The sequence below is a fragment of the Monodelphis domestica genome, chromosome 4 (genome assembly GCF_027887165.1).
Source record: "Monodelphis domestica isolate mMonDom1 chromosome 4, mMonDom1.pri, whole genome shotgun sequence".
Classification (NCBI taxonomy): Eukaryota; Metazoa; Chordata; class Mammalia; order Didelphimorphia; family Didelphidae; genus Monodelphis; species Monodelphis domestica.
The window spans coordinates 361,313,965-361,331,172 of NC_077230.1; the positions used below are offsets into that span (position 1 = coordinate 361,313,965).

Here is a 17,208-nt window from a genome sequence, read left to right on the forward strand (position 1 = left end):
AATCTGGGTGGTTATCTGGGAAGCCATAAAAAGCAGGACAAGACCAGGGCGTCACTGGTCCCAGGTAATAGGAATGTATACAGTCTGATGTGTTTCATTTCCTGGTTTTATGTCAGAGTTAATAGGGAGCTAAGGTTGAGTAAGAGGGCATGCAGTGAAGAATAAACTCCAGGAAATGACTGGACAGTTCTGGGGCTGGCATGAAGCTGGAAGTGGGAGGCAAGACAAGGTGTAGACCAGTAGACCAATGTTCCTTCCTCCCTCCTCTTACCCCCCAATAGGAGCTGCAATCTGTCTGAAACTTAAGGAAGGGTCAGCAAAGTGGCTCAGTAGATAGAGCACCAGGTCTGGAGTTTAGAGGTCCTGAGTTCAAAATTGGCCTCAGACACTTCCCAGCTGTATGACCCTGCACAAGTGACTTAACCCCATTTGTCCAGCCCTTACCATCCTTCTCTCTTCAGAGCTGTTACTAAGACAGAAGGTAAGGCTTTAAAAAAAAAAGAAATTAAAGAGATCAAAAGTCAAATCAGGCCTTTATTTGTCTATTTATTTCCTTCCCTTGTGGGGCCAGTCCTTGGTCCTCGGAAAGGATGGGTTTTATGCCATCTCACCCAGGGTCCGAGGGCGCAGGAGGCTCTTTTGGGATGAGCCAGAAAGCCAAGGCACTCCCAACGGTTGAGCCTGCAGAACCCACAAGAGCACTCACACTTGTAGACAGGCCGCCAGCTCCTGCAGGGAAGGAGTTCAGGACGTTGAGTTGGGGTGACTAAAGGGGACAAGAGAGGGCTGGGGCCACAGAGGGACTGTCAGGGCAGCCAAGACAGGCGAGGGCTACGGGAGCTGGGCCACAGGCCTCCCGAGGGAAATGAGGGGAGCTTGACGGTCATCTTGGTCGCTGAAGGGCTATAAGGGGGAAAGGCTTCAACCTATTCATTTTGGCCCCGGAGGACAGAGCCAGCAGCAAAGGGGAAAAGGGGCGGATTTGGGGCTCTACTTAATGAGAGCCAGCCTAGGCTGGGCCACCCCATGAGGTTCTTAGGTGTAAGAATCTAGAGCCTGGGGGGATGCTGAGGGGCATCTGGTCTCATTTTATACACAAGGAAATTGAGGACCCCGAAAGTAAAGAAACTTGCCCAAGAACACATAGTGAGTAGGAATCAGGAGCAGGATCTGAACCCGGCTCTTTCTTCTGTGCCTCCGCAGCCGGCACAGCCACAAGCGGCTGGGAGGACCACTTATGGAGGATTCTGCTCTGATTGGACAGTTCGGTCTCTGAGGTTCTTCCAGACTCTGATAGTCTGTGATTCTGTGGCGACCCTGAGCAAAGTGAGCCCAGCATCCGGGGAAAGGCCACAGCCCAAGGGAGAGTCCCTCCTCACTCAACCACAGACTGCAGCACCGCTACCAGGCTGCCCGAAGCGATTCCTCCCCCATTAGCCACCGCGGCGGCTGACATCATCTTTGCTGCGAGGGAGCCCGCCACTATGCCAGTCCCAGTGAAGCCGGCAGCTCCCAGGATCACAGGTACGGAGGCCAGAGTCACACCTGTGGGACGAGAGACCAGTGTCTGCGGTGCCTCATCCCGCCCTCATTGCAGGATTCCGCCCCCACCGGCCCCACCGCCACCCTTGGGCAGCCAGGCCTGGGATGGGAGGTCCTTTCCCAGGTGAATGACCCCAGTGGAGGGAGCCCTTAGAACCAATCCCCGATACTGATTCTAAGCCAGAAGGTAAGCATTAGCAACAACAACAATAAACAAGTTGCAGTGAAGAGGAAGATAAGAAAAGAGGGAGGCGAGGAAGCAGGTGGGAGGTTTTCCACACTAATTTCTCTTAAATTCATAGCCGCCCGTTCGCAGGTCCCAAGACTTCCAGGGCCCTTCAAGCACTCCTGCCAGCAAACTACTGAACAAAGAACACGTTTTATTTTACCTGAAAGAAAATGTAACGCAATTCAGAACCGTGAGGCCAACGCAGCCTCTGGAGGCACAGCCACAGGAGACCCCAGGAGAGGTCTCATAAACGCCGGCTTGATGGAAGGATTGAGGGTCTTCACCTAGAGGGACCTAAACCATAACCGCACTGCTGATGTCTCATAGCCTAAACTGAGTTTCCTCCCAAAAGCTGAAAGAACTCTAGAGAGACTACCTTCTGTGGGGGACCTGTAAGACCCCAACAGAAGCCGAGAGGGGAAGACTCACCTCCGCCAACAATGGCGCCCGTGGTTATCAGGGCTAGCTTGTTCATGCCGGACAACAGGCTGGGTTCGGTGAGCTCCTGTCTCTGGCCAGCAGTATTTTCTTTCTAGTTCCAAAATAAGACCGGGGCTCCGCCCGAGCCCGGAGGCTGGCTTCCAGCCTGGGCCTGCTGTGATTGGACCAGCCACCTTCATCTCCTCCCACGCCCTCCTCAGCCCCCGCCCACAAAGTCTGGCTTCCTCCCCCAGGTCCCCGGGATTCCAGTGCTTAGCATCCGATGTTTCCGGTTTGATCCTCTACCCCTTGGAGCTATGAGTAGGAGATATATCCCGAACCAAACAAAATGACCAAAAGGCCACCATTACAAGAGATAACCCGGATAGGTTTGATTAGGAAACCGAACCTATCTGATGTTAAGGACCTGCCCTAAGATGGCGGCAGTGCCACAGTAGAGAAGGGAGCCTGCAAAAGTGAAATCAGCAGGCTTTGACTAGAGAAAGGGTGGGGTCCGGCTCGGGCTGACCCTTACTTTGCGAGCTAGAGGTGCCGGTATTGACCTTTACAGGAATAGAGAAGAGAGAGAAGGGGAGAGTTTAAGGAGAAAGAGAACGAGTTCTGCTTCAGACATATTAAATTTAAGATGGCTCCTGGACATCCGGTTTGAGAGGTCTGAAAGGTAATTGAAGATACAAGATGGGACCCCAGCAGAGAGATTGGAGCTGGAAAGGTGGATTTGAGAATCATTGGCATAGATATGGGAATTGAGTCCATGGGAACTGATGAGTTCCTCAAAAATCAGAGATGTGGAGAGAGAAGAAAGAATAGAATTCTAGACAGAATAATCCTGAGAGACATCTATGATTAGAGGACATGATCCAAAGGGCAACCTGGAGAAAGAGTAGTCTGATAGATTGGAGAACCAGGAGACAGTTATGTCTTGAGAAGAGAGGATCATGGAAGAGAAAGTGAGAAGGCAGAGGAGTCCAGGAGAGTGAAGCCTGAAAAGACCATCATCAAATCCAAATAAGTTGCCAAATTATTTCCATATTTTAATTTCTCACTTCCTTCCCATTCCTGTGGTCATCAACAGGGTAAGCCTTTGTCCTTTCCATCTTGGCTGACTGTAATAACATCTTTTTAAACTTGAAGCCTTAAGGATTTTGAAGAAACATCACTGTCATTTTCTGAGATCTTTAACCCATCAAGATGACCCTTGTAACAAAGTTGAGAAAAAGCTACCGTTAAGAGCCTAAGCAATATTCTGGAACCATAATCCCTCACTTACTGAAATAGCAGTATCTTCTTTTCAAGTTCCCATCCACTGTTAGAACTCAATTCCATTTTTTAAGGATTACTAGGTTTGTACCCCAAAGAGATAAAAAAGAAAAATACTTGTACAAAAATATTCATTGCTGCACTCCTTGTGGTGGCAAAAAATTGGAAAAAGTGAGTGTCCCTAGATTGGGGAATGGCTGAACAAATTGTGGTATCTGATAGTGATGGAATACTATTGTGCTGTAAGGAATGATGTTCTGGAGGATTTCTCTATGGACTGGGAGAACCTCAATGAACTGATGCAGAGTGAAATGTGCAGAACCAGGAGAACATTGTACACAGAAAGTAAAACATTGTGGAACAATCCAATGTAATGGACTTTGCTACTAGTAGTCATGCAACAAGCCAGGACACTCCTGAAGGCCTTTTGGGAAAGAATGCTAACCACATTGAGAGAAAGAACTATGGGAGTAGAAATGCAAAAGCAAAACTTAATTCATCATTTATCACATATATGGGTATGTGATTTGGGGTTTTGGCTTTAAAAGATCACTCTATAGCAAAAACAAATAATATGAAAACGGGTATCAAGTGATAACATTTGTACAACCCAGTGGAATTGCTTGTTGGCTCTGAGAGGGAGGTGGGGAGAGGGAAGGGAAAGAAAATGAATCATGTAAAAATAGAAAAAATATATTAAAATGTAAAAAAAGAAGAGCAATAAGGGCTAGGCAATGGGGGTTAAGTGAGTTGCCCAGGGTCATACAGGTAGGAAGTGTCTGAGGTATAAGGATGATATTAGAAATTAAGTCTTGTTATGTTAGTTTAGAGATAAGAAGTAGAGAAGCTGGCTTGAGAAAGAATTGGAGTTTGAAAGAGATCTGAGACAGTGTCAGTTTCAAATGTTGACAGTATAACAGTTTTTCTGTGGCAGTTACTCTCTCTAGGTGTGCTATTGCTCTGAGGAAGTGGGAGTGTCTCTCTCTGAGCGCTGGGATCAGGTAACATCTTTTCTCTCCCTCCTCACTGTCTGAGATAGAAGGAAAGGAGGGAAAAACCTGAAGGAGCTAAGTGATTTTCTTTCTCAACTTGGGGAAACACTAGTGACTGTCTATTGCTGATTCATAAATTGTTTTATCTCTGAGAAGACCAATGGAAAACCGGATCTTTGGTTTGGACTCTGAGTTTGCTAAGGTTTAGCTAAGGCTAAGCAGGCCTTTGTTATTTTTATAACTTGGAGACAAAGTTAAGAATTATATACTTCTTATAAGGATAATAGTGTTAGTTATTGTAGAATATGAAAAATTTGGGTTAGTCAGATCAAGAAGGATCAGTGTAGCCTGTGGAAACAAGAAAAGCAGTTACTTGTGGAACCAGGGAGTTTTATTTGGGTGGAGTTAGAATTCCTTAGAGTTAGAAATCCTTTTTTATCCTTATATTCTCAATAAATAGTTTATTTTTATATGACAAGAGTCTCCTTAGCGTCCTTGTGCCTAACCCTGAAGAGAAGTTTCACTTATGAACTTATATAAACTGAAGATACTTTGTAAGCACAGCAAACAGAGTATCTAATCAGTTTATATTGTTAATTTTATTGTTGGACTGAATATTTAATTTCTAAATCCCCAAAATGAATTACTAAAGTAAAATGGAATTTATGGGAGTTTATTTTTACAATAGAGGGGAGATATTAAGGAAGAGAGAAAAGGGGAAGGAGAGAGAGAGAGAGAGAGAGAGAGAGAGAGAGAGAGAGAGAGAGAGAGAGAGAGAGAGAGAGAGAGAGAGAGAGAGAGACTCATGCCTCCAGAAATGGTAAGGAAGGAAGTCACCTTACATTCACCAGGTTGTCAGTTCAATCAGCAGATTCTTTTATCACCTCAACTTTAGCAGGCTCCACTCCAAGTGTATCTCTTTCAAACGTCCAGAAGACCAACCTCCCTTGGGCCCTTGTCTAGTTCTTTTAAAGATCTTTTTTTCTTTTGTCACTTCCCCTAATTCCACTTTTGCATAACTGGGTCACAGACCTCCTACTTCATGATTAAGTGGGATATTTACACCCTTGGTGATCAGATCTAACATGGGCAGATCTTCCCACTCAACTTCAAGTACTGTGCTTACATTTCTGGGGATTAAACCAACAAATAGACAGGGGATTACAATTCAATCTTCACAATCAAGGAAGAGCTAAGTACTTTCATTGTTACAATCAGGAGAGAGCCAAATCCAGTCTTCACAATATCCATAATCGACTTACCTATTATTTTTACAGAGGCCAAATTTGAACCTAGTACACTCTGTCTCTGGGCCTGTCTCTCAAGCCACTGAGCCATCTAGCTACCCCTTCAATTCATTAAAAACATTTTTTTTATTTTGACCCTTTCTCACTCAGAACTCAATTATCATTCATCTAATGGGTCTTGGGCAAAGAACCAACCAATGTTTTCTTTTCTTTTTTTTTTTAAAACCTTACTTCCGACTTGGAGTCAATACTGTGTACATGTTCCAAGGCAGAAGAGCAGTAAGGCCTAGGCAATAGGGGTTAAGTGAGTTGCCCAGGGTCACACAACTGGGAAGTGTCTGAGGTCATATTTGAACCTAGGACCTCCTGTCTTATAGGTCTGACTCTCAATCCATTGAACTACCCAACTGCCCCTAAATGTTTTCAAACTTACCTCTATCCTCTCACTTATTTCCAACACAGTCTGTTTATTCTACCCAAATTCTCCCCTTCTCTACCCCAACCCTTTTGCACCTTACCATCTTCCTCCTTCTCTCAGTCTGTTTAAAATCTATCTGTTTCTGTTGGTGTTTGCTGCAGCTTTTGAATTTGGAAATGATTGGCAATATTTAGAACTTGGGCACATTTCCTGGACTACCCTTCCTAGGGAATTACTCCCTAAAAGAAGATCTCTCCAAAAACAGGATGGGGAGATTACCCTTGAAGGTAATAAATACTTGATATCATTTAAATTTTAGCCTTCAGGGAAGATCTTCATTTTTTTGTTGTTGAAGGTGTTGGACATGCATACCAGCCAGCATCCTCTGAACCCCAAAGGGATAGAAAGCCCTGTCTCCCTACCAATGTGGACACCCAGCTGATCCCTTCAAATGTGGCAGGCACCCTACCTTTATGAGGTGGGGTAGAGTGGGGAGGTTGAGAAAATTATATTTTCTAGCTGGGAAGACTTGGCTGTTGTGTTCTCAGGACTTTTTTTTTTCCCTTCAGGGGATTGATTCCCTAGCTGTTAAAGTCCCTAGGGGTGTGGCAGCATTGAGCAAATTTGATTAAAAATTTTTTTTTCTTTTTTAAATTTAGAATATTTTCCCATGGTTACATGATTCCTGATTCCCTTCTCCCCCTTCCCTCCCCCTCCCAGAGCTGACAGGCATTTCCATTGGGTTATACATGTATCATTGTTCAAAACCTATTTCCATGTTATTCATATTTGCAATAGTCTTTTAACATCAAACACCCAAACATATCCATATCGAACTACATGATCAATCCTATGTGTTTCTGCTCCCACAGTTCTTTCTCTGGATGTGGATAGCGTTCTTTCTCATAAGTTCCTCTGTATTGTCCTGGGTCATTGCATTGTTGCTAGTAAAAAGTCTATTACATTCAATTGTGCCACCGTGTATCAGTCTCTGTGTACAATGTTCTCCAAATTTGATTTTTCAAAAACCACGTAATTGTGTAGAAGAGTCTTTCGGCTTGGTCTCAGGCAATATCTAGGAAATCAGACCACTGTGAATTGCAACAAGCTTGTGAGTTTTGTTTTTTAGAAGAAGTTAGCCAAAGGAGCTAAAAAACTCCAAATGGAAGGAGTGTTTTATCAGAAAAGTGAACTATTCAGGAGGTTGGGAGCTATAGCCTTACATTGCCAGGAAAGAAATGTTATGGTCACTGCCATATCGTTTAAGCGTTTTCTGTTTGTTTTTCTGTGTAGCTGCTCTGTGACTGCATATATATGTGTGTGTGTGTGTGTGTGTGTGTGTGTGTACATATATATATACATATACATATGTATATATATATATATTTATGTGTGTGATGGAATATTTATATGGAATATATGTGTAATGGAAATTAAAAGTTGCTATTTTTTGTTAGTAATCCTTACCTTTTGTATTAGAGTTAATACTAGTTATTGGTTCCAAGGCAAAAGAGCAGTAAGGGCTAGGCAATGGGGATTAAGAGACTTGCCCAGGGCCCACACAGCTAGGGAGTATCAGAGGCTAGATTTGAATTTAGGACCTCCCATCTCCAGGCCCTACGCTCCATCTACTGAGCCAACAAGCTGCTTCATTGAACTCAATTCTTGGTCAGGTCTCAGTGTCTCAAGGTTCTGATTTGGGGAAAAGGGTGTTTGGACCCAGTAACCCTCTAGGGGCCAGCGGCATGGGTGGGATAGTATTCCATGGAGCCTCAAGTTCTAGAAGAACATTCAGGTTGGAGAAAACCTGGGCCAAACCTAGCAGGATGAGATCGAATAGGAATAAATGTAGTCTTGGACATTTAAACCAAAATCTGAAGATGCACAGCAGACAACTTACATTTCAGACTTGAATCTAGTCCCAAATTTTGGTTTAAATGTTTTTAAAATGTTGAAATACCCTAACAAATTTGGAATGAATATTCTTTAGAATTTGTTTTAAAGGAACTAAGAGCACCCACCCTCAGAATAACAGATTCATTGGAGTTGGGAAACTGACAGAAGTCTGGAGTCGGGGCAATGGTGGGGTCAGGTGACCACTGTGCTTCATACACTTCTCCAGCAGATGTAGGACAAATTTCAGACCATGTCAGACCAGACAATTGACTGAACTGATGATATGAGAAGTCACATTGATCTGAATCTGGAGAAAAGCATCCTTGACCTTATGACCTAAGGGGTCAGGGGTGGAAGAAATAGAAGGGGAAAATACCAACTACACGGAATAGTTAAAGATTTTGTTAATCATTAGAGTGAACTCTTGAAAAAGTTTTCCACAAGCCAAGAGGCAGAGGAACAGATTTCCTCAACTAACTATAGTGGGCAAACATTTTTTAATTATAAAACTTGTATTCCTAGAATATGCAGTTTGTTAGTGAAAAAGAAATATACCTCTTCAAGGAGATATATTGAATGGGAAGGACGTAGGTGGATTGGAATCAAAAAACCCATCTAAGGACCTTCCCAGGGCCAGTGAAGCACAAAATCCCTTGAGATGAAGAAAAACATGTTTATTTAGCTGCTTTAGGGAAAATGGTAGGTAAGGTCCTAACTCTACACAGCTCTAATTCCTCCCACTTTTCTATGCTCCTCTCAGGAGGAAGCTCTTGTGATCTTCTTTAATCCCTTCTTAGTCACTTCCAGCTCTTTCTAAGCCCCCAAACCATCTGACTAGCTTGCTAAACTAAATATCCCAGATTGTCTCTAAAAGGCCAAGTCCTTCCCCAAGCCTGGGGTTGGCTTCCTAGGTAAAACCCAAAGACCCAGATGAAAATGTTTGGTATTTTCCATTTCACCTATAATCTATTATAAAAGTGTTACTGCACAAGCCACAGCCAGATTGTTCACAGCACTCCAGAGAAGCACAGATCTCCTCCTAGGTATTCCTCCAGACCCAAGAAAACTATTTTTTTCACAAAGGAGTTTAATGGAGCAGTTGTCTTCCCTCCAGCTCAGAGAGGCAGTTCAGGAGTGTCAGTTTTTCTCAGTGAATTCCCCAAACCCTCTTCTGTAGAGCTTCCCCTTCTAGAATCTTCTCCCAGGATTTGTGGCTAAATTCTCCTCTTTCCCTCTTAGAGATAACCTTTGCATTTTTTCCTATCCTTTATTCCTTATCCTTACATTGGATTTCAAGGTGATTTAGTTTTTGATTTCTTGTATGTGGTAGCTTCAACTATATGACATAAAATGTGTAAATATTAGTAAACTGAAACTCTGACTACTTATGGCTACAATTTTCAAAAATTTTAGTGCATTTTTTGTCAAGTCGTTTGTCATTCCTTTTGTAGTAGTTTTAGTTTAATAACAAATTGGAACAATTTTTTTAAAGAAACGTATTAATTTTTTCAACGGTTATCAGATTCTCTTTGTGAACTGAAGCACCTAGAGTCAATGCTTCGTAATTCTTAGCACAAAATTACTGTTGTACTAATAACAAACAAATGGTATGGTGGCCACACTTTTAAAGCAGACAAAAAAGCTGAGCATTTGGTATTTGTGTCATTGCTGTTTCTATGATTGAGAATTTTACCTAAGAATCTACTATAAAAAGCCCTTTCCAGAAAGGAGTAGAAATTGAATGATTATAACTATGGTCACTTTTTAATACACTCCAGGGTTTGGATAGTAACAATAGCATCTCAGTTCCTCTCAAATAACAAGAAAATAACCTATAAAGATGCATTGCATTCACTGATTGGAATTTCATGTGACGTAACACTTGAGTCTTTAATTATATAAAAAATGCTTACTGTAAGAACATGAGGGGCTTTAAAAACCCATTTGCTATTTACTTGTGCTACTGATTTAAATTTAACTTATTTATTAAAAAAACAAAACAAACCCTTACCTTCCTTCTTAGAATCACTACTATGTATTGGCTCCAAGGCAGAAGAGTGGTAAGGGCTAGGCAATGGGGGTCAAGTGACTTGCCCAGGATCATATAGCTAGGAAGTGTCTGAGGCCATATTTGAACCCAGGACCTCCCATCTCTGGGCCTGACTCTCAATCCACTGAGCTACCCAGCTGCCCCTGCTACTGATTTTAAATAGCATTTGTCAGTTAGAAGAAAAAGCAAGTGGTCATTGCGAATCCTTGTGTACTGCCTGACAAATGCCCTTATTGTAAAATTGAATTTTTTGAAGGAAAATTGTGAGTTTTATTGTTTACCTTTTTTCTTAACTAAATGTTTGCAGTATATTTTATTTTTTTTATAATAGACTATAGGTGGAATGGAAAATACCAAACATTTTCATCATGACATGCAGAGATTGGACACCCAGATGACTAACTTGTCAAATTGCTCTTGAGTTAAAAAAGCAAAACAAAAACAAAGTCAAGATAAGCTGAAGGATGATCTAAAAGTAGAGGGAGCCATTTTTCCTGGAAATGAACTTTTAAGTGAATATTTTGTGATTGTAGGAGAAATTTTCTGTACCACCAGATAGTTTATTGTATTGCTATGTATGTGGAATAAAGCTGTGAAATAATTGTTTAAAAAAATGACAGATTTATTGCTTTACAGCCAAAAAAAGGTCATTCTTCTAATTAGAGAAAAGTTTTTGTGGAATTAAAAAAAAAAAGGCTGAAGCTCACATTTTAAATGTTAATTATTTCCTGGCTTAAGAAAATATTAATTGGGGGCCAACTAAAAAGTAAATAAGATTGTATTAGAAAATCTAATTGGATGATCTGGAACAATCCTGAAAGACTTGTGATGGAGAATGCAATCCACCCCCAGAGAAAGACCTATTGGAGTTGGATGGAAGTGGATCAAAGCATACTATCTTTCACATTAGGGTATTTACGGTTTTATTTTGGGGTTCTGGTTTTGTCTGAGCTGCTCTTAAAACAATGACCAATATGGAGGTATTTTGCATGATAATAAAATAAAATAAAAAAAAGAAAATGTAATTGGATACTTGAGAATTTTGTAAATTCAAATGAAGTAGAAATCAATTTTGAAAAAACTTGAGTTGATGTGTTTTAAATTTAGAAATTTTGCTGTAAGTTCTGAGACTCCTACCCATTTTTATAGTAATTATTTGAATTGTTTAAAACTGTTTCCCTTCTTGCCCACAAAAAGAAAAGCCAATTTAAGAGAGCAACTTGAAATGTACATGAAATTGTATTTGCATAAATGCTTTGTGTTACTTATGTGAATAACATCCCAGAACTTAATTGTTATTTGAATGGGCCAAATTTTTGTGAGCTGATAAAATTTTTTATAATTCCTAAAGCATCTTAAAAGATTTTTGGTGCTTCCATCTTTCAGGGAATATCAAAATTGTAACTGATTGGCAATAATCCAACAATTGTCGGAGTAATGGTTATAGGTATGTTAATAGTTAATATCACATCTTGAGAATAAAGACTAATAAATTTGTAGTGTTTTTTTTTTAAGCCCTTACCTTCCGTCTTGGAGTCAATACTGTGTATTGGCTCCAAGGCAGAAGAGTGGTAAGGGCTAGGCAATGGGGGTCAAGTGACTTGCCCAGGGTCACACAGCTAAATTTTTAGTTTTAACAATAATGTAAACCAAAATTTTGAGGGGAGTTCAGTAAGGATTAATGAAATAGTCTGAAATACAATTGGAATAAGGAGAATTTAGGGAATGAATAAATAAAAAGAAGTTTAAGGGGAAAATTTGAAGGTTATAAGGAAGATGTATACAGGAGAGATGCATAATACAGAAGAGGTTTGAGTGTTGAAATCCGCGTGTTGCCATTAGAACATCCAGATTGAATGGAGATGCCCTCTTTGGTGAGAGGATCAGTCGGACGCGTTTACAATCCTTGGCAATGGATTCACTAGAAAATAGTAGAGCCTATAATGTGACGTGTTGAATAAATGGCTTTTGTGAACAATCTGCTAGATAATCAATTAAGATACTGTGTGATAGCATTTGGGAAATAGATTCTGGTGTAATTGAATTTATTCTGGTCTCATTTTAAATTAGAATGTGTCTTCTAGTAGGACCCTTATGACAAGGCAGAATTTGTTGTCCTACTTGGCATTAAGAAAAATTGGGTAAATGCAATCTGCAAATTTGCTTTTTGTGATCTTAAAGTTACCTCAGTTTACTAATCTGTACCATGAATGTAGAAAGTGCCTATATAAATTTGTTAATTTAAATAGAACTATTGTTAAAATGGTAAATTCTTTTAAAATCTGGGTTCCTTTGAATTATAGGTTATTATATATTATATTATATTATATATTATATTATTATATAATTATAGGAATTACTATAGATTCAGTTGTTAAATTATGTAAACTGTCTAAAACTGTTCATTTGGAAACGCAATAGATGTTTTTGTTTTTTTTTTAAACCCTTACCTTCCATCTTGGAGTCAATACTGTGTATTGGCTCCAAGGCAGAAGAGCGGTAAGGGTTAGGCAATGGGGGTCAAGTGACTTGCCCAGGGTCACACAGCTGGGAAGTGTCTGAGGCTAGATTTGAACCTAGGACCTCCCATCTCTAGGCCTGGCTCTCCATCCACTGAGCTACCCAGCTGCCCCCAATAGATGTTTTTTATTATTAATTTGATATAGCTGAAATCTCTTTTAAGACGTCCTCGTTGGTGTGATGAAGTTTTAAGATCTTGCCAGTCCTGCAAGTAGAGTGAGGTATTTTAAACAACAGTAGCTTATAATATTGGGCCCAGCATATGACTTACATTGAATTTAAATCAGTAAAGTCTTATTTGTCTTATGTGATTTCATTTGGCCTATGAATTTTCTAATTGTTTGGTACCAGTATCTTTCCAAGCTATGAGCTTTATGCTTTCAAAAGCCACTTGTAGTAGCATGAATGTTTTTCTGTATAAAGGCAATTTGGAAATGCATTTAGATACATTGTTCCATCTAATTAATAATAATCCATCTTGATATTATGAATATGAAAATCCTGCTTTAAAATCTTCCTAGATTGTAAATTCTGAGAATCCATTGTACGAAAGATACTGCGAAGGGAATGATAAAATTATTTCATTGGAGATTTTAAATTCCATTTGATTTGGATACTGTGAAATTATTACATAATTGGAGATGATCTTAATGTCAAACCTATAAAGCATTTAATTTGTATATTTGGAAAGGGAAGAATAAAAATGGTTTACTTTTTGAAAAAGAAAAGGGAAGTGGAAGATCTTGTAAAGAACTCCTCGTGTGTAAACCCGTCAAGTTCAGAAGAACTTTGTCAGCCACGTCACCAATTTTATGTCTTAGTTTAGGAGATTCCCCCCCCCCCCCCCCCATTACAAACACACCTTGAATAAAGGGAAATAATTTTTGCAAGTATCTTTGTAGTATAGAAATGATGTGATTATAATTGTGAAATGATCCTTGGAATAATGTGAACTGAAATGATGTCTTTAGCCAATTTAGGCTTAGCTATCTTTTTGCTTTAAAGGGGTTAGAAAGCTATGGCATATTCACTCTCTTTGTGAATTCACAGAATGTAATTCCTTTTTACAATTCTAATGACTGGGGCAGCTCAATGGCACGGGGGCTAGAGCTCTGGGCCTGGAAGCTGACCTCAGACACTCCCTCCCCAATTACCTAGCCGTTGCCACTCTTGTCTTAGAATTGACACAGGCAAAAAAATGACAGCAGTCAGTGGAAGTGAGGACTGTGATCTATAGTCCCTTGGAATAATGTTGGGAAGAAGACTTTGGGAAGGCTAAAGTAAGACCCTCTTGACTCAGTTTCCCACATAAGAAATCTTCCCAACTGGTTAATTCTGAGCCTATTATGGACATCCTGTCATACACTTGGCTACTTGTGCTATTTTTATCTGAAAGCAAGTGGAAATGGAAGTAAGGATATTTGATCCTGTTATACATGTGCCGAGACATTCTGTGCTCTTGGCTTAGGCCTGGCTGACCAGTACTGATGCTATTATAATCATGTTCCTGCTTCTTCCTTCCATAGCAAACCTCTTTAACCAGAGCAAGTTAAGCTGTGATTTTTCTGATGAAGTCAGTTCAGATACCATATCCTGAACTGAGTATTTGAGCTTGTCACCTGCCTGTTTATATAATGCATACTGGAAAAAGTCCTTAAATTTTTCAGACTAATTAGACATTGATATAAGAGCTTTAGGGATACACACACATATTATATATATTTATTTATATATATAGGTGTATTTCATTTGGCCTATGTATATGTATAATTGTTTTGTTTTGGAGAAAATGCAGTCAATTTCTGCTTGGGTTTATTATTTAATTTGGGTTTAACACTTATGTGTACTATGTCCCTGAAGTGCATACATTTTACTATAGACAATTTATTTGATATGCTCTTTTTTGAATTTGATCACTTAACATATTTACATGTTCCATTCCAGATCTTTTAGCTATGATTTTTGGTACAATTGCAAACTTTGCAAATTTTTAAGTAAATTCATTTATGTATTAGAGGTCATCCTTTTAGAAAGTGTTCTGTTACCTATGTCTTCATGTAAGGATTAGATCCTTATCAGAGGCTATTCCTCCTAAGGGAGGCATTGAATTGGAATTAAGTTTTAAAAGAGAAAAAAATTGAAAATTTTCTAAATAAGTTCTAAATAATAAAGTAAAAAATTGAGTAAAATTTTTGAGAAAGCAATGAGATCAAATATTCTAAGTACAATTTAAAAGGCTTTAAGAATTTTACCTTCTGTGGTATTTTAAAAATCTAGCTGAGTTTTCAACTTGTATTTTAATTTCTTAAAATATATCAATACAGAAATTTGCTAACTTACATGAAGTTAAATGATGATAGAATCAATGCCAAAATAGAAAAGCTCTCAATCTTAGTTTATATGTCTTCTTTGATAAATATTAAATCTTTATCAGAAGGTCTCATTTTATACAAGTCAGATTAAAAAAAGATTCTTCCTTTAGCTTGTTGTTAGTAGTGTTACGTCAGGTACAGAGTAAAAACCTGAAGTATCTGAAGTATCAAGTGAACTTTGAGTTCCTGATTTAATGAGATCAGAACCACAAGGTTTGAGTTGGTTTTCTCATGAATTGGTTATTGGAGAAATAAAATTTTAGAAGCTGTACTAAACTGTATTGAGATGTTGTGTAAAAAGATTTTAGTAAGAACATTCAAGAATTTCTTCAAGCAATATGGAACCAGAGAAGCCAATATACTAACAAGGAGCCCGTCTGAGAGCTGTCTTGAGATCTTCCAAGCCAGATGAGATGATTATGTGGGACCTTTGAGATTCAAGATGAGATGCTTGGAATTAAAAGGGATGTTGGGTGTGAGTTACTGGGATGTTAGGGGACTTGATGTTAATGTTGATGATCATTACTGTAATTCCATTGACCTTTTACTTCACAAGTTCTCTCTGTTTGCTGAATTTTCTTAGTGAGATAGTAGGTAAATTTCCCTTCTAAATTTAGTCCATGGCTTTAGGTATTTTTACTATGGCTTGTGCTATGATTATTCTTCAACTTTGCATTAGATACTGTGTTAAAGTCTCTTTTGAACTTCCACTGGAAAAATTTGTTAGTGTGCTCTACTGTTGATTATGACTGTGCTAAGGACCTTAAAAAACTAGATTATAGGTAAGTAATCTATGAAAGGTTTATAACTCTCATTGATCAAAGGAAAGAACAGAGATTACGATTGAGCCTGTGTCATTTTCTTACTGATCCTTTTTATAATTAATTGATTTTTGTCCTGTAACTGCTTGTCGTGATTCTTTGTCTTTGACCTTGATTCAGAGTTTCACTGGTCTGTAATGGGTTAAGTTTAGAAATCTAGCTTTTAAGGAATTTAATGGACCTTAGAGAATGCATGTAAATGAGAAGAATTTAGCCTTGATACCTTTAACCACCAAGCTATCCGTCAAGAATGTCTAGTTTGCTGTCCAAAAGGCTGGGTCACTATTTCACAGCTGGACTCAAACAATGAACACTTCTTAGTGTAATAAGAAAAGGGTATGGAGTAGGGGGGTAAGTTGCTGCTAGCTCCATTACCAAATGTCCTTGTACCCTGTCCCTCAGCTTTGTAACCAATCATTTTGTACTCAATCTCATCACGTCACTTACCTTGTTCTATTCTTTGTTCTGTACTCTCCAAAGCCTATAAAATGGGAATTCTCCTCTTCCTCAAGGTCTTTGGCATAAATGGAGGAATGCTACTGACCCATTTATTGACAGGAGGCATGCCCTTGCTAATAAATAGTATTTTGTGCAGAGATCTGCCTCAGTTTACCCTTTTGTTAAACTCAGAATGCCATACTATCTATTTCAGCATTATCACATGAACCAAATGAGAGAATGTATATTTTGAAAAGACTTTTGTATGCACAGGCTGAATTCACCTTACTCTGGGGTGTTTTGGGGACAGCTCAATCAACAGTTTTGATTCGAATCCCCCACAACCCACAAACACAAAAATCTCCAAATTTCAGAGGTGGAAGGGATCCCTCTAGTTCAATATATAGCTGAAAAAGGCTTAGCCCTGTACAACCGCACCTGAAAAGTGTTATGTGGTGCCCAATATAAGTGACCCCATAGCTCATTCTGCTTTGGGGCAGCTCCCATTAAGATTTCCTGATAGCAAGCCTATTTGCAATTTGCCTCTTTGTTCTGAATTTTGCATTTTTGGGCCAATCAGAAAAATCTAATTTCTTTTCCACAAAATATCATAGTCCTTTTAAATACCTGAAGAAAGTTATCATGGCCTCTCTGAATGTTTATTTAGGTTCAAAGTTCCAGTTCCTTCTAAGAGCAATAAGGAAGGCTATGAGTGATGCAAAGAATATCTGAAGATGTTCCTTTCCATAGGCCAAGGCAGCCCTGAGCTCCCACAACTCATTTTCCTCAGTCTAAAGCAACAGGATGGGGAGTTGGGCTTGGAAATTCTCAGGAAAACTTGGGACGACAGCCACCTACCAGTTAATTAAACCCAATCTTGACTTCTTGGTCGGCACCCCATCACATTCAAGAAAAACAAAGGGAATGCAGCTGGTTTTGCTGAAAATTCAATAAAGTTAGCAAGGAGGCATGACTACATCAC

General features: G+C 39.4%; 1 protein-coding gene across 1 annotated transcript; it reads right to left on the minus strand.

Moving 5' to 3' along the window:
* Positions 1–516: 516 nt before the first annotated feature.
* Positions 517–2,345, minus strand: LOC103101893 (interferon alpha-inducible protein 27-like protein 2A). Its single transcript, XM_056795132.1, has 3 exons — positions 2,201–2,345; positions 1,384–1,545; positions 517–729 (listed from the first exon to the last, which is right to left on the minus strand). Exons 1-3 carry the CDS (start codon positions 2,244–2,246, stop codon positions 608–610), a joined length of 330 nt encoding a protein of 109 aa, XP_056651110.1. The 5' UTR covers positions 2,247–2,345; the 3' UTR covers positions 517–607.
* Positions 2,346–17,208: the final 14,863 nt, after the last annotated feature.

Coding starts and splice junctions, on each gene's coding strand:
- LOC103101893 (XM_056795132.1), bottom strand. CDS start 2,246: ATGAACAAGCTAGCCCTGATAACCACGGGCGCCATTGTTGGCGGAG. Junction 1,546..2,200: donor GGGCGCCATTGTTGGCGGAG/GTGAGTCTTCCC, acceptor CTCGTCCCACAG/GTGTGACTCTGGCCTCCGTA. Junction 730..1,383: donor AGCGGTGCTGCAGTCTGTGG/TTGAGTGAGGAG, acceptor CCTTCCCTGCAG/GAGCTGGCGGCCTGTCTACA.